Genomic DNA, 24,413 nt, shown 5'->3' with positions numbered 1-24,413 from the left:
ATGGCAGCAGATAACTTCTTTATTTCACAGTTTGTTTCCACTCTGCTGCAGTGACCACAAGCTACAAAGTTGAAGGATAGAAATAGACTTGTGACTGCAATAACATCACAGTGGTGGGAACATGGAACAAGTGGAATTGGAACAAATTATTTTACAGAGTTTTTGTACTTTACTGAACAATGCTAACAATGTAATTTCATTAGGCAGCGGTCTGAAGAAGAGCAGCCTTATTGGGCAAGCTGTGTCTCTTCTTGAAGTAGTCACATCAGGATTTTTGCTACCTTAAGTGGATGATAAACTGGTACCTGTGCTAGACGGAGGGTGCTTGATGACAGACTAGAAGCTTTTAGTATCTAGATAGGTTCTTGAAGTGGAAGCTGGGAGTATAGCTGCGTTGCCAGACTGCCTTCTGAGGGCATCGTGGGAGAAGTGAGAATTCTTCTGAATTGATGTCCCTGAATTGCACTCTTAAAAGTGCACTCACCAGTCACTCATAGCATCTAGTACATCAAATGTGCATTTGCTCAACCGATAACATTGTAAAGGTGAAGAACAGGAATCTGCTTCTGCTCCAGCTGTGGGTTTGTGCATTTGGAAAAGTGAAAGTGCACTGGGACCGCTTCTCTTTACTTACTGCGCTTGCTGATTGCAAGACTAAGAACTGTAAAAGCCACTTGTTAAAAGTGTCCTGCACCTTAAGAGGGAGAGGTTTTGCACATCAGGCAGTGGTAACCTGAAGTCTCCCACTGCAGCTTGTTTTGAGTCTCTCAGGCAATTCTATAATGATATCTAGTCCCTTACAAGTTGCTTCTGCATAAATGTTGTTTAGAATACATAAGTGCATTGATTATATTCAAAAACTTATAGGAAGTATTGCTTCTGTTAACCCCAAATACAAAAGCTGCCTCCCTGGAACAAGTGTCTATGTAAGGGATTTAGGGGGATGCTATTATAAATATACATTTAATTCTTACTATCCCAAACTATTTTGTTTCAGTGGGTTCCCATTATTAATTTATGTCTAACCATTTCCTCACATAGGCTTGCTTACAGTGGCCACAGCAGGGGCTGGGGAGGAAGAGGGACTTTGTTCTGCTCACAGAGCATCTCTGGAAGGGGTTTCATGCAACTTGGGCAAAAGTTTCCACTCTGCATGCCTGGTGGACTGCACTGGTCCCCAACCCAGAGGGGCAGGAGGGACAGGGCAGGGCGCACTCTCTTGTGTTGCAGTGCTCATGGTCCTGTGAGTTATTTCACTGCCTTCAATCTCTGTGTGCAGATCCCTTGGTGTCAGACTATTTATTTCATTTAAATCAAAGAGTGAAAGTTAACCCAGACAGTTGATCCCAAAGCAACAGCCCACTGCTTTCCCTGAGCATGGAAGTAACAGAGTTGCAAATGTGAGGCCAAACCATTGCAGTCTATAAATAAAATCAGGGCTCCAGAGGGGGGTCCTGTTCTGTTCTATAAGCTGACTAAAGCTTTGACATTAGAAAAAGGCAGTTTCCAAACAGGAACAGAACAGACAGAAATAACAACAGAAAAGAACATATTTAGATCCTCTAATTAACATATAAAGGATAGAAGAGGGTAATGGTGGGAGACAGGCAGGATCCAAGAGAAGGTATTTGTGGATGTCAGTAAGCATTTCTCTTCCCATTCCCTTCACCAACAAAGTGGCTGCTCTGGAGACAAAGAGAACAAGAAGGGATCTAAAGGAGCTCACAGGGCTTAGGGTTGTTAAACAGCAGAGTTATGCCTATGAACAGGAGGCCAAAAGAAAAACCAACCATATAAAAGTGTTAGAATGAAAACAAAGATTCCTTGTGCTCAGCCCCATCTATTCCTGGAAATAAACTTGTTTCAGACCACGTGAATTGAATCTTCATTATCAAGAGTTAAATTTTAGTAGGTCTCTAGCATAATGGATGACAGCTGTAAAACTGCCAGTGAAATTGAGGGCTTTTTTTTTGCTCTGCTAACAGAAACTCAGTCCAAGATTTAAGACCTACATAGCTGGCTGAATCACATTTGATGTTTGCCATTCTGCAATACATGTGAACGGGTCCTATGCATCGCTGTGTTTTTTTTTTATTGAGTCAAAGCACTGAGCGAGGATTTTCTATTTCATGCTCCATTCATACCTTGCTACACAGATTGCATGATGCATGCTACCCAGTGATGCCCTTTGGTTTTCCTTTTGGAAAGATTTTGAAGCTAGCAACAAAATCATAATTAACAGATCTTTACTTCTATAATTTCTGCATACACCTATTGCAGCTCAGATGCCTTTCATGTGATTATTTAGGTTTAATCAAGATCCAAATCTGGCCTGAAAGGCAATTTCTTGGCTATCTCTGCAAGTTTCATCAAAAGTCCTGTAGCAATAAACCAATGATGGGATGTGCCAGGCATATGCAAAAGCTGTGCTAAGTGACTGTAGATTTTTGACTTCATCTGAAACTAAATTGAAGCAAGAACCACCCTACAGTGAGTGAAGTCCATAATCTGCATTGATAAGAGTGGTATTGTGGAGTAATCCCATGCGATATTGGAGCATTTGCCCTGGTGTCACGAAGAACAGAATTTCCTTTAATTTCTGCTTGTGTTAAAATAAGCACAGAGTAACTCTTTAATAGAGGTTCCACACTGTACTTGTCCCAGCAGGCACAGGACTACTGTAAAGCAGTAACACTGGTGGGGTAGGCAATACAAAAATGATAATCACTGTTGCCTAATGCTTGCGGCTATTTCCACATTCTGAACATCAAAAGTGACAGAAACAAGTGTCTGACCTTTTCACTCCCATTACCCTGATGCTGCTGCATTCAAGACTTTTCCCCTTGGGTCAGGTCAGAGCAATCCAACAGTTTTCTAACTCAGAAGAGATGTATGTTATCACAAGAAAACAAAATTGCGGTCAAATTGTGGCAATATTTCACTAATTACAGTCCTAAAAATGGAAGAGTTTGAGCAGGAACTGTGTGAAGGCTTTACTCCACTTACTGGATGTGATGTGACTGGTGATAAACTACAGTTCCACTGAAATTAACATAATTTTACTACCATATACCAGAAATAAAAATATTACATATTGTTTTATATCCATCATAAATTGTTTTTTTTTTAGCCATGGAAGAAAAATGAGGTTTTCTTTTCATATTAAGTACAAAGAACATGCTGTATTCATGAGGAAGGAAGCAAGAGTGAAATCAGGCTAAACTGCACAAAGAAAACCTGAGAATGAAACAGCAGAAATGCTCCAGCTCTAGTCCTAACACATTGCTTGATATATGCATTCACTACAGGGACATCATGCTGATTGGTTTGCAATCTTGTGTTTCTCTTGGTTTCAGGATATTTCTGTTGTGTTCTATTAGATCTTGTTATCCTTTTTTAGTCTAATCGCACTTCATTAAATATGGCATTCCGAGTATCTTTTGAGATATAGAACTTGACAGATAAAAGGGATCTGTTGCAGTTTAGCTGATTGAATATTTTAAAATTTCAGGCTCACAGATTTACACTGCATTTTCCTGGATGAAAGGTGGGTAGCTTATTTTGGTTAAATGAGGTTTTACTAGTAACAGTAATCACTTTTGGAACTGCTGTTTTTCATAAGTAATTCAGTTACATTAGGGCATGGTTTTTGCAATACTCTCTGTGGTTTATTAATTAAACTAATGATAAAAAATGATAACACACAGATGTACAAACCCACATTCATGTGTTGTTTTATTGGTGCATTACAACATTACATTTCCTTCACATTGAGAAAGCATGAGATTAAAATGCATTGATCCACAAAAAATGCCTTCCCTACACTGACTTTGCACTGGTAATTACAGCATCTACAGATCCCTCCATAAGTTTTACTTAATTATGTCTTTGATATTTTTAATTACATTTTAATCAAAGCTTTTACATTGCCTGTTTTATGACTTTTAATTTAATTATTCCCATTAAAAATGTTATTCTTTACTGCTTTGCAAAGTTCTCCAATTACTCTTGCAACATAAGTATTTATGCTGTATTGCATCTCATATTCCAATCTTTTAACAGTCCCTGTTCGTTTCAGGGCTGTATAAGCATTCCCAATCCCAAAGTAAATCACTTATTTGTATCAAAAGCCATTAAAATACCGGGAATGTGAACAGCACAGTTAGGAGGCCCCACTCACTTTTGAAAATAAGCCAGATCTATATAAAAACATGCAAAATGCACTATGCACTGGTATTAAACTTCTAATTTTGATTTAAGATTTTTTTTTTTTTTTTAATGTTTGCATATAACCTGGAAGACTAGGGTTCCTGCTGAAAGAAAAAGCTAATGGCAAAGCCCTATACAATGTAAAGATGACACCCTTACTCTAGGGCTTTATTTTAACCCTCCGATATGAAGTAATAGAAAATGGTATCTCTGTTATAGAATTCCATAGGATGGTTTAAAAACTTCATAGAAAGATAAACCTCCACTAAACTGTGTGGATTTCTACAATAAGACCTCAATTACACTAGTGAAGTGTTCTGTCAAATCCAATGCAAATGCTATGCCAGCACAATTTTCTTTCACATATGCTAGGATCATGACCTAGCACATATACACAGCAAGATGTTTGGCTGTCTCTATTCTAGAGCTCAGAATACTATAACTGTCAGTAAAAAATCCTGCCTGTAACTGACACAGTCAAACTGGCATCAGTTTTACAAGTAGATCAGGCCTAATATCTACTGAACCCTACTGGGTTCATGCCTATTACAGTCTGTTCCTTAACATCATTTCCTATTTACAGTTATTTCCAAATATCATATGTCTATACATAGTATGGTTGCATTCTCAAGTACACAATTATTACAGTTTTTTTAAAAGGGACTCTAATTTATGTGTTTTCTATAAAAATTCAAGTGTTGCCAATCAGGAAATAGCTCTTCTCAAAAAAATCTACAAAGCTTACCTTTGACAAAAGTAAATGACAAGCGTTACATAAAGACATTGAGCTGTTTGAGTCACAAAATGCCTACAAGGCCAACGCATATTCCAACAGGAACACATAAATTATAATTATGGCAGCAGTCTCCTCCAGTCTAAAGCACCATAAAAATAGTTGTTGGTCAATACTATCTTGCTTTAACCAGCAGCCCCTGCTAAGGAACATTCAACTGCCGAGATGCGGTCTAGAACATCTACCTGTATTTTCACAGGATACCTAAGAAAAGAGATTCTGGAATCTGACATTCTGCCATCCAAAGTTACATCATTTCACAGGAATGTGATGTATACTGCATAGTGCATATGTAACAGAACTGGATCCTAACAATAATAAATTAACTAAAGTTGTTTGGTCATACACTTAGTAATCTCTGTACCAACACCATTTTGATTGAGGTGAGTTTCAATTCAGGTACCAAGTCAACCTTTGCAAACACCATGCACAAGAACATGAAGAGCTGAGAATATGGAATGGTTTGACTGGAACATCATTTCCAGCATTCCTCTGGATATACTACAGAGCTGGAAACCCCCATAAGCATTCATAGTGGTGCACCAAAGTCACAAATGAAAATCTTTGCATTTCTTCAGATCACCAATGCTACAGTAAGTCACCACACAAGAATGAGCATGGTACATTGAGATTCACAAAAAAAGATGTTTCTTTATCTTCAAACTTTTAGGATTTTTAACAATTTGTTTTAAATACTTCAGCTTGTTGACTGTGTTCTTTACTCTCATTTTGTTTTGATAGTATTTACTGCAAGAGCTCTCAGAAATGTCAAATGATATAACACCAAGTTTCTGATCCATTCTACAAACATACATTTTATCACAAGCTGATAATTTTAAGAGTGTGGAATTTCTTGAATGGCAGCATCATTCTGAAGAACTACTAATGTGACAATGCTTGGCTCTTGTAATCACTTTGGCTGCTTGATCATTAGTAGCTCAGAATGACCTTGCCAAAACTTAATACAAAGTTCTTCCAGCATGTGGAGTTTATTATGTTAGAAGGCAACAAGATAAACAGAAGGATGATGCCCTAACTTATTAAATTACACATAGAAATGTCTGGCTACAACAGACACTGAACATCTGATGAAAAGTGCTGTGTGTACTCACCACTCATCAAAGTCAATGAGTGCTGAAGACGACCAGAACTTTCTAGGAGATACTCAGAACTTTAAAAAATCTGTTTCCAGATCTACTATATCCTCAACCACATCTTAAAATTATTCTCCTGACCAATCTCAACATGGAATTGTTTTTAATGTTCTTTTCCCTTCCCCCAAATAATCTACCTGTTTGCAGTAGACTGAAAACAGACAATTCAACAGTCAATACGAACTGAAAATTTAAATTTAAGTGTATAATGATACTATGGCATTAAAAATAAAACATTCAATTTTTCTTTATAAAAAGGAAAGAAATTAAAGAAAAAGCACAGATCATGTGTACAGTAAGAAACACCGTGTTAAGAGACCAGCTTGGAGAAAATGTGAGAAGGCTAAAAGTTCATTCTGCATTTCTCAAAGTCATACTGGACCTTCAGTTATTCCCTCTAGAGGCAGGCCAGTAGCATTATCTGCTGTAGGTCTCTCTTCTTTCTTCATAGAGTTCTGGTCTAGCAGGCTGACATAAGATTTATGACAAGCTGTATTACCCAAAGGAGGGTAGTGTTGTCTGTAGCAAATATAAGCAAAAATGAGGCCAATGATCCCTCCAACGAAAGCATCTAGACAAAGAAAGTAACAAAACCAGAAGCATGTTACCATAGAAAGAACAGCCAGTACTGAAAACTGTAAACAGAAATCTAAAACATTAGATTGACCTGGAAGTGTTTAAACCAGAACCTGTGAACTGTGTATTTTCATGAACAATTTGGAGCCAAACACCACACAAAAAAAAAAATTAAAAAAAAATCTACATTTTTTCTTGCTATATTATACTGCTATATTATCCACACCCAAAGCATTACAAACACTTCTTAAACTAGTTGCTAAGTGGTTGCAGCAACACTTTTTTTTTTTTTTTTTTTTTTTTTTTAGCATTTCTAAGTAGAACTGGAAAAACAATATTTGTTGTATGGCCAGTCTTTAAGGTCTGCCATAGGGTTTTTTTAGGTTTCATTATTGCTTTCAATTACAATTATTTGGTATTAATGATGCTGTGGTCTTTTTCAATTCCTAAAAATAAGCAAGTACAATTCAAGGTAATAGATAAGACTTAATAAATTCTAGACTATTCAGTTCAGGAAGTATTTGTATTTATGGACATGTAATTGTATACAAAGCTAAATAAACAACTGCTAAATATCTGATTTAAACTTAGAGAGACTTTTATTTTTTGAAGGTGATTTGGTGTTTATTTATTTATTTGTTTGTTTATTTCCTTTCCCCAATCTGCCAATGCAAAACAAAGCACTAGATGTGGGATACCTAATTTTTCTGAACTCATGAGTAAAGTACAAAAATATTCATGTGGCTTTGAGCCTTATCTCTTCACAAACTCTAGAAAGGTGGCAGAAAATAACATATAACATAACATAACATAAAATGTAAAGAACAATGTTCAATGTTCACAGACAAACTACTGTTTGATTTAGCAGCTCTTCCTGGCTTCTTCCTTTATTCCTTCATTGCTGAGTACAGAATAGTTTTGGAAACCAGATCTTAAATGAAGTTCAGGTGAAATGGAAAGAATGCAGAGAAGACAAGCAACTATATATAAAATTGAGAAGATAACTAATAAGAAAATGTCTAATGAATACAAAGAACTTGAGGTGAACATGCAAGCATATGGCATTCCAATGCGGAATGCAGCAGTAGGAAGAGAAGGGTGCTCAATTATTCAGTGTTCCGTTTGGGAAGTACATGCAAAAACCAGCTTTGTTGGCAGTGAAAACAATTTAGGTTTAGATATGAATAAAAATTTTTTTACTTGTGAAGGTTGTGAAATATTTATTTGGGTTTCATGGAGAGATGAAGAGACTGTGGAATCTTTGGGTTTCATGGAGAGATGGAGAGACTGTGCAATCTCTTTCACTGTTTTGTTTTGTTTTTTTTTAAGACCAGAGAAGAAAAAGATCTGTCAGTAATAAACCACGTGTACTGGACTTTGATAGGTATTGTAGGCAAACAGGTCACCTCAACCTTACCTATATTTTTATAAATCTTTGTTTTCTTTCATGAATACTTTGTAAGTTGTACTGATAGAACTTGATTGATATGCAAAACCATAAATGTCCTCCAGGATGAAAAAGGAAATACGTTATATATGTGTAAATTCTCAATGCTAATCCCTCATGTTCCAGTGCTTCTAGTATGTTCACTCTTTTCTCTAACTAGAACTGCACTGTCTTTGTGTTTGTTAGCATAAACCAACTATTTTATCTGCTACACAACTGTGAGATGCATTGCTGATGCAAAGATTACATACCAAAAGAATTATTGTGATCATCTAACATGATTTCTTGGGAAATATAAACTGTAGGACATCCCTGAAGTAACTTCTTATTGCATTAAAGATATTTAAAAACAACCAACCAAAAACAACAACAAAACCACTACCGTTCTTATCAACTTGTACAAAATTTGTTATTGTGATAAGACATATTCTATAAACCTGTGTTGGCTGAAATTCACTGATTAGTCTCCTTTAAATGTGGTAAATTGAATCCTGTCTCATTTGCTTTTTTATTTTGCCTTAGAATGTAGTTAAGCCTATGACTGCTGTTCTTAATTATGGTGGGACCTCAGTTTTCTACCAGTCCTCTGTAATTTCCCCTGTATTTTCAGACTTGCTGAAAACTTGCCTAGATAATTTATTTCAAAACACTTTAAAGCAAATTGTGCAGTTGTGGGCCTCGTTCTGGCCACCACAGTAATACAAATTCACCACATGACTTATGCCAAAGATTTCTACCTTACTAACCCTTCCTGGGGGTAACACTGAGTACACAGAGTGCTATTTTGCCCTCTGTTTTTGAAGACAACGATTCTGTGTTTTATTTGAGTTCATGGTAGCCACAGCTTTCTCTCCATTATTTTTTCCTTTGCACTTAAAGGAAAAAGGAAAAAAGTATATTCTTTCAGCCTCGGTATTTATCTTTACTTCTTTTTTTTTTTTTTCATACAAGCGTTCTCACTTTCATGAGCACGCTAATATTCTCAGAGCTATAAACTTATATAGTGATCTAGGGACTTAAAAGCAGCCAATATATTCAGGATTCATAATGAAATATCCTAATGTTCACCAATATCAACACTAAGCTCCTGAATACTATATTTCCTAGGCAAACTGAAGGGACCTCATAAAATACCGATAATGTTAATGTTCTCAGCCCACTATATGGCTTTTTAATGTAAAAATTACTCTACTCCACCTTTCACCTACAGTATGCTGTCCTGGACATTATATTGATGGTCCTTGTTCATTCCCCACAGCATAGTTAAGACTATTATAAAGCCACCATAAATAATTTAACACAATTGGCTGAGTCTGCTGAACATAAAAGACAAGGCCTGAACTTTGGCACTGCATACTGCAGAGTGAACGAGTCTCTCCCTTGAGATCACAGTTCTCTCAGCTAACGGCATGGGTCATCTGCAAGATAATGTCTGCCAGCATGGTTCTAGCTTGGGAAGAGTTATCTGAGTCTTCAGACACATCCCTTTGAACTTCAGAGATAAAAATATGAGCAGCTGTAAATGGACACAGTCAAAACCCTTTGGGGCTGTGTAGTTTCCTTCCATCATATTTAAAATACACTACAATAATCTTCCCCGGAGCACATGTTTCAGTAAATAAATGATTCTTACTCTTGGCAAGTACTAGTACACACTGTAAACACATCCAAAACTTGATTAAGCTGTACGTTGCCACTCATGTTCATTCGCACCCTTCTCTCTCTAAAAGAGACTCAAGCCAACCAGGTCTCCCACAGAGCAGCAGATCTGTAACTCTGCCGCTGGGCGAGGCGAGCACCTCCCGTTCAGCAGCTTTGTTATGGGGGCTCTCAGTGTCCCTGCGTGTGCCGAGCACTGCTGCAAGGCAAGGTCTCTGCAGGAAGACAGGACACTCCTTGAAGAAGATGTCAAAGCTAGTAGATGGTGATTAAGCTGCTATGGGAGAACAACATGCTGCATGAACACATACACACACAAAAAAGAGTGAGAAAAAGCATGTAACAGGATGAGTCTTGCTCTGGTATGGAGCCAGCTGTATGAGATAAGAGTGCTTGGTGGGACAGAGGTACACTGTACTAAATTGAAACTACGTAGAGGAACCAAAAAATGGGAAGCTAGGAGCATCGTTGCCAGAGAAGTCTGCTATAGCGCTCCGTCACATTGTAACGTGATTTCAGTGAAAAAAAAAAAATACAAAAAATACAAAGCTAATTAAATATATATATATATCAAAAAAGATATCTCCATGGCTCACCTTGCCAATGGTGTTTGTAATCACACATCCGTGACAGAGCAATCATCATGGCACAGTAGAGAGGCAGAATAGCTGCACAAAGCCGCCAGCTCTTCCCCCGGCCATTTTCTGTGAAGCAATGCAACTTTCCAGCTAAGTAAAAGGTGGTAAAGCCAAGGCCTGAAAATGCAACTGAAAGAAAAAACACATAATTGTAGTATTTTAGTATTATAGTATTTTGTCATTATTGTTCTATACCGTACTATCCCTTAAGATCTGGCAGCAGCATCCTTCTACTGAAGAGAAGTCTTGGGCTTTACAGGGTGATGTTAGGAGGCAAGCTGAGAAGTTGAGAAGGCCTGTCTGCAAAAACTGAGGGAGTTTCATAACTTGCATGGTGATCACATGTAACTATATAAATTATGCTGTTATAATTTACTATTTTAAAATAATATATCACATGCCCTAGGCAGAGGTATTTTTGCCTTTTTTTTTTTTTTTAATAAAACAATCATTGTACAAATCTTTATTTCAACAACAACAACAAAAAAAAATCACTACTTTGCAAGCTGAATGGGAAAAGATCTCCTATCGTGATGTGCAGATCCATGATGTGCATACGTTCTCCAGAGCAGTGGCATTATCTCTGTAGCAATGCAAGCAATCAGGCAAGTAAACAGTGCAAAGTAAATCCATTTCCTTCTCATATGTACTCAACTTTCCCACAACCTGATATGTCTACAAATACTGTGGTACCTATAGATGTTCACCTTTCCAATAGCAATTGATTTTTTTTTTTCTTTAGAAATTCACATTTTTCTCCCAGGAGAGAAATTGGCTGAGGAAAGAATCACTGATTTTCTTTGCGCATTAAATTAAACATTTAGACGAATTTTTAGCTTGAGTCACAAAAGCCTTTTCACGCTTAACCTTCAGCATGTCTTTCCTGATTTGAGATCTATTCTAAAAATCTCAGGTTCAAAGCAGAAAAGGATTCAGTCAGTTTGTACTGCAATTGTATTACATTTAAATGATATTTTAGGTTCCATTAACCTGTTTCTACAGAACATGTTGAACTGACAGCAATTACAGAACCCATATACCAAGTTTTTGTACTGAACTTTTTTCCTCTTGCAGCTGTTCACCTTCCAGATGAGATGCTGGGTGGCTTTTTTATTTTTCCTTTAAATGTGTGTGTGTGTGTTTTTTTTTTTCTGTTTTTTTTTGTTTGTTTGTTTGTTTGTTATTTTTTTGGTTTTAGACCTTTAATATGTTATATTAACATATTCTGGGAATTACAACAAACATCCACAAAGATCACACGGTTCTGCTGCTGACTGCAGAAATCAAAATAGAACATAAGCATTTAAAAAAAAAAAAAAACACACAAATAGCAAAAATACAAGTATATATCCAAGCACTTGAAATCCTTTTTCTGACTAACCTTTATACTTTTTACCTTTGTAATATCTAGTAACCTCTGTGAGAGGTAATAGGTCACTTCCATAGTACAAAATTCTGTGTTTCTGCTGCTGGTGAATGGAACAGTAAAATTGCCCTCAGGGCTGGGTCAGACGTGTATCTTTTTTCTAATCTCCTGCTCAGGCTGTTCAAATGGCCTTGTCCTCATGTTCACAAATGCTAAATGTAATAAAGTAATCATCCTGCATTTTGCTGATCAATCTATGAGATGTACTATCTTAGCTGGCAGCACAATAGAGTGGTTTCATAAGTTTATGCTATACAGCTGTTTGAATGCAATTACTGAAGATTTGCATTTCATCTTCAAACACACAAATAAGTCACTTCTCTGGAAAGGATATAGCAGAGCAAGACAGAATGTTAATTAGTCATCAAACCAATACAACAAATACTTCGTTTCCTAGCCTCTCTTTCAATCAGGGTAGATTTAGATTAGTTTTAAAAAAATAAAATAAAAGAATAAATTATTCACACTGAGGGTGGTGAGGCACTGGGATCAGTTGCCCAGAGAAGCTGTGGCTGCCCCATCCCTGAAGGTGTCCAAAGCCAGGCTGGATGGGGCTTTGGGCAACGTGGACTACTGGGAGATGTCCCTGCCATAGCAGAAGGGGTGGAATGAGATGGTCTTTAAAGTTTCTTCCAACCCAGACCATTCTGTGATTCCATTCTTTGATTCTATTTCCAGGAAAGAACATAAAAGTTTTTGTGGTTTAAAAATCATACAACCTACAACACTTCATAAAGTAGAAGGCTTAAAGAAGCAGCTAAATGTAGTATTGACTTTTCTAAATCTACTATTTAAACTGTTGAGCGTTATCCTTTAATACTAAGAAACCTTCACGGTATGGATATATATTGCACAATCCATAGTGCAGGTGTCCAGTACACACATATTTGTATTCAGAATTACTAGAATTTAACAGGCTATTCCAATGCAGAAAAGAAAGGGAATAACAAGACAGAACAGAACAAAAACAAACAAGCAAACAACAAACAGAATTTGTGTTTCAGTCTGGACAACGTCTCCTATCAGAACAAAACCTTGTAAGAAAGATTTATAAGCTTTGCACAGGATCAGAGCACAAGGAGAAAAACAGCACCTGAAATACACCTGTGCATTAATGCCTCTGATATACAGAAAAACAGACTTCATCATGACTGAATCAATATTTGCATATTATGGGGAATGGAGAGAAAGCTTTTCTTTATGCACCTAGACTCACAAGTCCTTCTGCGTTATACATGTATATTTTAAACTAAACCTTACTTTCTAAACTGAGCTTTCATATTCATGATTCAAGCAAGGCAAAGCTGACCTGCAAAAGCAGTAAAGTGAATATTATAAGACAGCAGCATCCAGTAAAATAAAAATGCAGTGCATTATCTTTCAATGACCTAATTTAGTCCCTAGTTAACAAAAGACGTAAAAGAGAACTTTTTTGTCTTTGAAGATAACTTCTTCATTTGTTTTTGAAGTAGGATTTTAAGCTGAGATCTTCCTTGATATTTAATTGCTTGTGAAAGATTCATCACTGTAGGACTGCCAGAAAACTGACTGGAGAGATCAGCACTTGAAGAATTTGTTCTAATGTAGCTCTTGTAGTAAGGCAAGATTCCTCTTTGGTATAAGACAAATTAATTTTTTAAAACACAAACATAACTACAATCGCATTGACATGAATTATTCTGAAATTGAACAGGAAAAGTGCACATATCATATAAAATATCTGCCGCAGATGGAACTGCTGAGAGGAAACCATTCTCCACAATAATCTACATTACAATCATGTAGTTTGCTGCAATGAATATTTTCAGGAGGTGAAACAGCATACAGGAATACTCTTAGCCAAGTAGCTTTGCACATCTTAATATTTTCATGATTTCTGGACTTGCTTAAGACTCTGTGGATGTTATTTATTCATTTATTCATGTTTAACTATAAATATCCCCTTTGTGATCTTGGATGTAACTAGCTATATTCCATTAAAAAAATATATGGGTGTTCAACACAATGGCTTTAACATACTAAAAGCAAAACTGTAGAGAAAAGTATAGAGTAAACCCAATTTACATCTCTGGACAAAGTTCAGGAAGTGTTCAACTTCAAAGAATAGAAACAGAAGTCAATGTTTCAATTCAGGAGCTTTGCCTTCTTTCTTTAGGTCTGTTCCATCCCATCCAGTCTAAATACAACCTCCACAACTGCAGTTGTATTATCCTGATGGCAAAGGTCTACAATTAAGGGATCCTTTATTCAAATGCATGGTGGACAGCAGCAGTAGGTTTAGTTAAATGAGCTTTAGAGCAAACCTCGTGATATTTATAATAAATATATAAATACATTTCCCCATCATTTTTTTTTCATTCTACTTTCAGAATCCACCGCATTTCCAGAAAGAGGTGCTCATGAATGAATAGAGAAGGTCAGTAGTATGTATTTACACTAGAAACTGAGGCAGCTTTGCCTCAGATGGTCGATATGTTCCTCTAAACTGAAGGTCAGGAAGAAAAGAAACTCACATACAGTCCTAGAGGGGAATTCATCTCTAACAAAAGATGGAAATGTAACATAATGATGCTCTAGCTTGTAGCTATGAAACTAACAATCTGTAGAGCAGCTTTACATTGCAATATTGTAAGATTGGTTTTCCACACCCTGCAGTGCGCACATCCAGAAGAGCTGCTTGACCCTATAGTTGCACTGTGTGTGTGGATATAGCAGCAGAGAACATGGAATGAACAGCTAAATGCTCTGGGAGGCGGCAGCATCCAATGCAAAGGTAACTAATTATTCTGAAACAACTCAAATCCTATGCACTTCATGTATGCTGCTTATTTGGTTGATAACTACATTTTGAAGATGTGGTCATTCAATAACATTAAGAAAAACAATTCAGTCTTCAAGAATCCCTGGATTGTAGGTGATATTTACACTGAAGAACTGGTCAATCAGTAGAATGTATTTGAGCAGCTTTTGATTTTTTTTTCCTTCACATGCTAGACTCCATAGCTCACTGTATCACAGAGAAAATGCAAACACGAGTATACACACATCACATGTCCTACTATATTAGATATGTATTTTCAAATTGCCTAATGTTATAATATAATAAAAGTTATCCTTCTGCATAGAACAGATTCCAAAGAATCAGCAAAGCAATGTTCCTCATCTATACAAATACTCTTACCAAGTTGGCTTCTTCCTAAATCACAAGAAAACAACAATTTGTTTATATAAATAAAGCATGGAGCTAAATAAAATAAAAGCCCAGCACTTTTTGGGGACATTGACACAAATGAAAATGAGAAAATCAGTCTAAGTTTAAAATACTGTTAACTTAAGGCAGATATAATAAAAATTCCAGATAGAAATATCTAATTAATTTTCAGTGTTCAAAGAGGAGGAAGGAATGATTCAAAAATGAGCCATTTTGCTCAATCAGTGTAGCTAACACAAATCAAAGTCCTGACATTACAAGTTGTACACAGGGAAACCTCTCCTCTGAGACAAGCCACATGATCTCCCAGGGCTTGGTAAAACGCTGTAGATTTTGTGAACACACTGTGCAAATATTCCATATTCTGTCTTTCATTATCAGAGAGAGGACACAGTCCCAAAAAACTTTGCAACTAAGGATACAGATGCAAAGAGGAAAGGTGGGAGCTCAGGAAACAGAAGGGATTTGATCAGTCAAAGACAAAACTTGGCGATGATACATGCAGATACTTCACAAAACAAAACAAACAAACAAACAAAAAAACAGAACCTGGTATGCCTTCTGCCCAAGGAGCTCGTGATCTAAGCCTTTATTTTGCAACTGGATCAAAGCATGCCAAATTTTGCACCATGCAAAGCTTGGTGCAAAGTGGGTGATGGCAGTCTCTAAAGTACCAAATCCAGCCCCTGCAGATATGATGAGCAGTTTGTCAGTAAACAGTGGAAGGGTGAAAACAAGCAATTGAACAGGTTTTTAGATCCAACTGACTGGCTGTAGCCCTCTGTATGAAGACAACATAATGTTGCTTTGACCTTTATGTCCTAATGGTTTTGGAAGTACCAACTTAAAGAGCACCTTTTACTCATTTTGTGTAAGTGGGCTGTCTGGAACTGCAACTGGAAGGCACCTTAATGGCCCTTGAAGCTTCTTCTCTGCATTATCTTTATTGGAATATATAAAACCTTATTAGAATCGGCCTTTCAGGTTGTTTCTTTCACGTTCTTTTAGAAAAAAAATAGTTCAGAGAAGAAATAAAGAAAATTATAGCATCTAGGGACACAGCAGACCCCATTCCAATATCTTATTCTCTCCAGAGGGGGGGATCTAGCTGGGTTTTAAAAGCCATCTGTATGGACCAAACCAATTACTGAGTTAAAATGCATAAAGTGAGAAAAGGTGAACAAGAACCTGATCTAAAGCCCCCTAAATAAATTATTCATTAAAAATGTAATTGCCTTTGTGGGTGTTTTCTGGAAATTAAAGTACCTCAGGAGGATCTTCACCTTCACCACAAATGGATGCTTTGCTAAGCACACAATGCATGCCTTCCTTACACTAAGCAGTTTCTGAACTGAAAAAAATATATAAAAATCTTCAACTCATTTAAGTGGCAACAAATTATGAAGCTGTAGAACAACTATTACAAATGGCCTATGTAACAACAATCAGAGAAAATGATCCATCTCTGTGTCTGTAATGCCTTATACTTGCAATGATTACTGTATATTTTTCAAATGCAAACACATGCTATTCATCACTGGAATTGCACAGCAGCATACTGCAATTTTAGCTGGGGTAACTGGTGAATGTTTTCAGTTTCACACTGCTCAAAGACTGAAATATTTATCTTTCCTGAAGGAAAACGTATGATACCAAATGGCTGCATAAATTTTAATGCTGAAATTCAATTCAAAGAGGATTTTATAGGAGTACAATTCCCAGAGAACATTTTGAGTTTATTATCATTTGCAATATATATATATATATATATATATATATTTCCAACTGGGATAGTCAATCACCTTTCCTGTGGCTTAGCTTTATTAATTTGTTTTTACAAATAACAAAGAAACACAGTTCAGCAGAAGCAACATGAAAAGCACATCACACAATATAAATGTATTCAAGGACCTGGGAAACAAAAAGAAGATATTGGAGACAGAGACATATTAGAAGATAGACCTATACTATCTGAGAGGCAAGTAACTAGAGTACTAGTCACTAGGGTCATTAGGTTGCTGTTGTGGGACACTCACAACAAATTCTTATGAACCTGTTTTTTTTTTCTTTCTTTCCCCTGACAGTTTATTTACATGTGCTTTTCAAGATACTTCATTACACCTGAAATATCTAAAGTGGTCTCAGCGTATACATTACTGCTGCGAAAAAATGGCAAAGTTGTTCTGAATTGTTCAGTTAACGATGCCAAAAAGTCCTAAAGGTGGACCTGTTGCATGGCCTGTTTTGCCAATTCTGTTAACAGAAACATTGAACAAATCTGCTTTCTCTGACAACACAGTAAAACAAAGCCTAAAATGTCTCAGATTCTGGATTTACTTTGAAAAGTGGTCAACATTTAGGCACTAACCAAAGCAGCCTTAGCATTAATGTAAACTGCAACAAACCACCTTGTAAATGCAGCCCTGATCATACAGCTGCGTCAGACTAGAAGACAGCTCTGAAAGGCACAGTTTTTACTCATTGCCAAGATCTCTGTGTCTCAATCACGTTTGGTGAAACTATGACCCACTAATGAATTTGTATCAGATTTAAACCTAGACAGAATGACATTTGGCATGTGACACTGCTCTAGTGTGACCCCTAGATAATGCATTTTTCTCCTTACAGGCATAAGGAGTACCATGTGTTGACTGAATAGCTTTGTTAGATCAGAACTGCATTCCCTTATGAAATAAAGTCCTGAAAATTCCCTTATGAAATAAAGGGTTGGAAACTTTACCTCTAACTTCTTCAAGCAAAAAAGTAAAAATAAAAAATGTTAAAACTGAGGTAAGAGTTGCCAGATTAGTTCAAACAAGTCAGTACTAATTAAAGAGCTACTACCTTGAAAATTATCAAATCTAGAAGATAATTTTCTCTATCTGCTATGCTTGAGCAGTACCTAGACACAAGCTTTAGATCACCAACTATCCAAATCTAGCACAAATTATTGTCACCAGGGGTTTGAGGCAACTAAGTACAAAATAAATTATCAAGGACACTTTTTTCCTTACAGCTCAACAGCAGAATATACCAAATCTCACACACTGGACTGGGGTAACTTCTTGCCTCCTACTTTGCCACACATAAACCATCAATAGTGTCCTTGTAAAGGGATCACATCCTGCTCAACTACTTATCATCCCATTTATTATGCCAGGCATTTTTATCAATCTCTCAGGGACATACAGATTAGCATATGAAATAGAGTCAAACACATTTTGAAGAGTACTTTGATGGACAGAAACTTTTTATAGAAGAGGATTGGAGTGTTTCTGCCAAAGACACAAAGCAGCACAGTAGGGAGCATCAGGGAGTTTACTGGATTATAAAAGTGTTTGTTTGTTTGTTTTTATTCAAGAAAAATAGACAGTCTTCTGGAAGTATGTTTGAGATATAACATAATCTGAATCTCAAATAGACTAGCAGGAGTTGATTTATTAGTAGGGCTGGAGAACTAAGCTTTACAGAGTTCATCTCACAAGCCCCTCATGAATTCAAACAGCCTTTGTTATTGAGTGCTGAGAGGTAAATATGTCAGAGAAGAGGTAAAAACCTTAAAACACAAACATTCCTGAGTATGCTTAGAGTTTGAACTAAGAAGCCAATAAACCCTACAGGAGACATTTTTTCTTGCGTATCTAAGACATTCATTCCTTATTTCCCTGGATTCTTCTTTAAGTGGATGAAATATTTCAAAGAGACGTTGCTACACCGTTGTTAATTAAGAGATTTATCTTGAAAATAGGGGAGTTGCAGCAATTACTGCCAAAAACCTGTGGCTTGCAGCTCATCTGTTACTTTAAATGTTCACCCTCAACTAAAGAAAATATGATTATCCTCCATGAAATTTCTAGCTAAAGATAATTAACAGTTCAATTTAGATACCCAACTATAATTACATGTACTGCAGTAATATTTGATATAAATTATCACAGAATAGCAAACAATTCTATTGAAAGTCAATAATTTCTTCATTCTGAAGTACGTAAGTCATTTTAATCTCTCAGACAAATGAACAATTTTTAAAATATAAAAATATTTTATTTTCTACAACTGACTAATATCGGTTACTTAGCGATAAAGGGTAGGAGGACCTGGCTCTTCACTCCAAAGCCATATTTTTCCAGTCTTCCCCCCCCCCCCCTTTTTTTTTTTTTCATTTTAGTGACAAAGTATCACGACCACTACACATACTTAGTGCTTCATCAAGGAAGTCTGACGCAGGCATGAACCATATAATCTTCTTGATATTAAAGAAGGAAACTCCTCATGGGTAATACAGCAGTAAGCACTATACAATGACAAATATTAATACACGTGGAATAGATAATTGAAGAGATAAAGGAAACATGAAATAATAACTCATCGAGTTTTTTTTTTTGTTTGTTTGTTTTTAATTATTATAGCAGTCTTTGCCCATCTAAGATGATAAACTCACACTAAAATTGCTCCTAGCCTGACTATAAGAGACTTTGCAACAGTTTTAGAGAAGGGAAAAAAGCAAGAGATTTCTCTCTCCCAAACCAAGGGGTTCACTGGACACAAAAATCACTTAGGAGTAACCTTGAGAACTCTTTCTGCACAAATAAGCAGAGGTTAGCCATGAGGAATAGGACATATAAACAAATGAAGGCACTGTTACATGAACGAGTTATTATAAACTAAACTTGATAGAGATAAATAAGGTATGGCATATAAATTCTTTGGTAACTGAATCAAGGGCAAGCTCTTGAATGAATACATCCCAGTTGTGCTCCTGCACCTCATGTTTAACCTTATTTAACTCATTTAGCCATATTTAACCCATTACTGACCCTATTCCAATAGGCATTTTGTGATACTCTTTTTCCATTCAGGCTCCATTTTTCAAAACAGGATCTTGCTGTGTTCATTCTCAGAAACTTACTGATTTTAAGCAGGCCAGCCAAAGCAAGGAAGACAGAGAAGACAGGCTAATACAATGAAGAATAAAATAAATAATATGACAGAAAACTTCTTGCATTACTGAACACCTCTCACTAATTCAAATTAGTTGTAGTTCCAGGTGTCTGTAGAAATGCTTTGCTATCAAAAACATCTGATCAGCCATTCTGATTTCTCTTTAATTCTCTCAGCACAACTACAAAAGGATTTTTCCCTCTCCCCACATCTCCACACAAGAGATACTTTAAAAAGACATCCTATGCTATTATTTACTGGCAACTTCATCCATGAGGTCTTTCAACACATTCAGGAACTTCCAACATGATTGTTTTCCAGAAGTTTTTGCTTGTTCAAAAAGAATGCAGAAACACCAGTAAGAGAAAATACTAAAAACCGTCTTAGTTCTGACTGAAACAAGTGAAAACTAAAACTCTCTAGAGAAAATTACAGGAGAAACACAGGAAATCAGTTGACTGCAACAAAGCAGTATTAGCTTTAAAACGTTTTGCATAAACACTTTATATGTACGTTTTGTTAGATAAAACAGTGACTTCATTATTTGCTCAGTCCTCTGTACAAGGAAGGAAAAAGTATTACCTATCTACTTAGCTGTAATAGCTGGTACTTTCTATGTAGAACTGACAGTAATAGCAAAATCTAAATGAGGCTTTTTATAGAGGCACTGTTCTTTATGGCATAAATAACATTCATGATTTCCTGCATTTATTTCATAGCATTTATCTCAAGAGATGTTTAATATCCCATTGTTTTCATCAGACTTAAATTAACATTTCCAGAAAACTTAATTATCAAGATTTCTACGTTCTGATAAATCAGTCAGACACCTCTAAAGAAGCATTTTAATTCTTGTTTCAATTTTGAGGGTTTTATTGATTTATTTTCCTTTTGCTTACAATGGAATTGTAGTTGATACTCTTATTTTACTGCAATAATTCTGGATCGACTTAAGTCAATTTGTATAACATGTTTCTGTTATTCAGCTCTATCGCTCTTGCTGCTCAAAAGGGTTTTAAAAGTCAACCAGTGTCATTTGGAGACAGAGCACTGCTAGCTTTTGTAGAGTAGAAAATATGAAGTAGAAATGTCAGTACCCTGTTGCAATGGCAACTTCAAGAAATCTCTGTATTTGCCAGCGTTGGGGAGAGACTTCTGTTTTCCTTTTCTCTTAGAGGAAGGTTTTGCACTGTATTTTTCTTAAAGATGGTCTGAAATCTGTGTGCCAGTCTCCTCTGTCTTCAGGTCTGAGTTGATAGCCATCCGTTTTCAAATTAATCTTGAGCTTTCTGACCTGTTTTGTTCCAGAGAAGAGCTGCAGTTCACAGACAAAAATTGATCTTCAGATCTTCAGTGCAACTCAAGGTCCTTTTAACTGAAAAGGCTGGTCAGAAGAACAATGCCTTAGCTTTGCATATGGCAAAAGTCGACAATACCATAACCAAGATTTCTTCAGGCTATGAAATCAAGCATATACCTTAACTTTACTCATTTTACTGGAGTTAATGTTAGGCAAAAGAAATGGGAGAATTAGACCAAAACAGTTAAGCTTTTCCCCTACACAGATGAAAGGGAATTGCACAGCTAAAGCAAGCAAGAAACAGCAACAGCTTCTGGGAAAACTGGTTTATGCAAGTCAAATTATGAGATTTAGACTATCAGCTTACTTCTTTATCTTTGGCTCTCCAGCACTTGAAGAAGAATCATATTAACTCATTAACAACACATGAATGACACATGACGCAAGATGATTCCTTATTTATTTATTATTTGCTTAATCTTCTTTGAAGTCTCAATCTATTACTAAATTCCCTGTATTATATGCATTGTTCGGTACCCTATGTGAATCACAAATTATAGTGGACTGCGAGTCAGTAAATCACTGTCCTGAAATCAAGAAAGCAACAGGCTTATGGTTTAACTTAGCTTCAAGTTTTTGATTTTTCATGCAGGCCTTGGTATTGCTAAATAACATGTTAATGTGAAGAATTACACTACAACCAACATTTCTTCAAGAAGGTCTGGTGAATTTTGCTAGCTAGCAGAGAGATCTAACATCTCATGCTTCAGTTCTTTCAGTCATTTTTAACGAAAAAGGCTGTGTGCTGGTGAGAAGCAAATTTATACAGTTTGGAAGCAAGCCTACTGTTTTCAGAGAAATTGATAGAAAGATAAGGACATGCCCATTCACCTTAAGATTTGGTGTATCTTCAGACTGCATGGCTGTCTCCATAAAGAAAACAAGCAGGTAAATAGCTACCTTGTTTACTGCAGTAATATGCGTTATAGCTGCTTGATAAATTACCAGGAATAATTCAACAAATACTCTTGATAGCTTGTAGAAATTAAATGTTGTTTCTTCCTAGAAAAAGGGAGGAGCTGAAACTTGCACATCCCACATTCTGGATTAGAGAACTCTATCCTGAGCACTGTCTCTGAAGTTGCTGTATTGTCATTCCTGAACAAGATGGGATGCCCTGTAAGGAATGAGTGTGCGATGTATGTGGCCGTTCCCTTTACTGCCACATGTCTTCAATGACAGTTGTCAAATGCAAACGCCAGCAGTAACAGCAGCTTTCTGTCCCTTTCATTCTGTGAGGAATCTTAAGGGCAGTACCTTGAACACAAGAACTCTGTTTCTTGGAAATGCGTCAGAGTTGGAAGGAAAGACTATTCCCACTACCTGCAGAATGTGGAGGCCGACCTTGCTCACAAAGGAAGAAATGGAAATGCTGTGAAAAAGGCAGCTGGGATTTCTCTCTCTCTTTAGTCACACATAGGGCTGGAAGATCTCTGCAGAATTTTCCTTATATATTCCTGGGCTTATTACAACAAACTGAGCAATTACTGCTGTCATTCATAATGAAATTTGGCTACTTAAAGTAGGAAATTACTATGCAGGACTGGCCCGAAGATGTAATCTCATTTATTACACCAGAAGAAAAGGATAACGATTTTTTTTTTCTATTATTGTTTGTACTTCCTTTCTTAGAGTAACTGTACTTTCTTCCAACAAATAAGCACAGATGACCTCATGTTCAGTACTCTTATAATGTACATGTCCTACTTCTAATATAAACAGAATGTGTAATGTGCTATATGCTCTACATGAAAAATTTTCTTAAAGGCAGTAGCTATATTGAAGTGCACAGTAGGTATCCTAATTCTTTGGTCACTGCTCCCGTTAACTTTGTTTGCTGATCATTTATTTTCTGCAGAAGCAATAACTATTAATAGAAATCTCCAGCTAATTCAGTTCTGGCATTGATTTTGATCAGCAAGATTACCCCCTACATTGGAAATGGACGTTCACCTTAATTTGTGAGGAGTTTATACCTGCAAAGGCTTACCCTGAATAAGAAAACTGAAAAATCAGTTCCCTGTAGTGTTACAATTTGAAATATGAAACCCTTACAAATCTAGTCATTGGGAATGATTATTACCTCACTAGTGACGTGTTAACTACCTAGGTCATTTTTGTATGAAAAGTACAAGTTAAAAATGTGCAGTGACGTGAACTATTTCCTTTAAAAACATGAATTTCTTATAGAATCTTATAGAAAAATGGGGTCAACTAGTACATGGAAGTTGAGTGTCTGTATGTTATTTGCCATCCTGTCTATGAAGACTGTGAGGTAAGTGCATACTTTAATCTGAAAGAGACAGAAAATAATTTTGTTTTTCACTTTAAAATTCTCTCAAGCATATCAAGAGCCTTTCATTCATCAGGGAAGCAATTCAAAAATATACGACATAACAGTTGCTGTTATTGTCCCTACAACTGTACACACTGATTACATGTTTCACCTTAGGTTTCTGATGAAATTCTCTAATTTCTTCAGCTGTATTTGACAGTACTCACTACAACTCTTTTACAGCCTATATAATACAAGGAAAAAAAAAGTTTTAAAAAAGTGCTCTTGTACAGCAATGTTAACATTCAAGTTTCAATCAGTTCACATCAAATTGAGATGTTACTACAAAATAATTTCTTCAAGTTTTGTGTTTTTTTGTTTTTTTTTTTTTTTTTCCTCCTTGCAAAAAGAAACTTCTGGAATCAATAAAGATTTCTATGTAAAAATAAATATAAATAGCACAATGTAGCCAAAAATCAACTTTTTAATTAGATTTAGATATCTACCTAAAAGAATAAAATCACATAATTATTTTACTTATTTTGCTGTTGATGCAACATTTTTATACATAAAATATTTTTAATTGAATTTATTACCATGAAATTTTAATTATCTCCATGGCTCCTGTAATATTTAATCAATTTTAGCTGTTATAAAATTTATTTTTCAGTTAGTTGATTTGAAGTCCAATGGCTCAATCACCATCTTTCTGAGAACAATGGCT

General features: G+C 36.1%; 1 protein-coding gene across 2 annotated transcripts in view; it reads right to left on the bottom strand.

Annotated features, from left to right (window-relative positions):
• Positions 1-3,710: 3,710 nt before the first annotated feature.
• Positions 3,711-24,413, bottom strand: part of PLPP4 (phospholipid phosphatase 4) — a 61,535-nt gene continuing 40,832 nt past the window's right edge. For both annotated transcript variants that reach the window (XM_027460447.3, XM_027460448.3), the window contains exons 6-7: positions 10,435-10,605; positions 3,711-6,727 (exon numbers count right to left, since the gene is read on the bottom strand). In XM_027460447.3, the coding sequence (XP_027316248.1) occupies positions 6,528-6,727; positions 10,435-10,605 (371 nt within the window). In that variant the 3' untranslated portion in view covers positions 3,711-6,527. The remainder of the gene's footprint in view (positions 6,728-10,434; positions 10,606-24,413) is intronic.

The sequence above is a fragment of the Anas platyrhynchos genome, chromosome 6 (genome assembly GCF_047663525.1).
Source record: "Anas platyrhynchos isolate ZD024472 breed Pekin duck chromosome 6, IASCAAS_PekinDuck_T2T, whole genome shotgun sequence".
Taxonomy (NCBI): Eukaryota; Metazoa; Chordata; class Aves; order Anseriformes; family Anatidae; genus Anas; species Anas platyrhynchos.
This window is presented reverse-complemented; position numbering and strand designations above follow the sequence as displayed.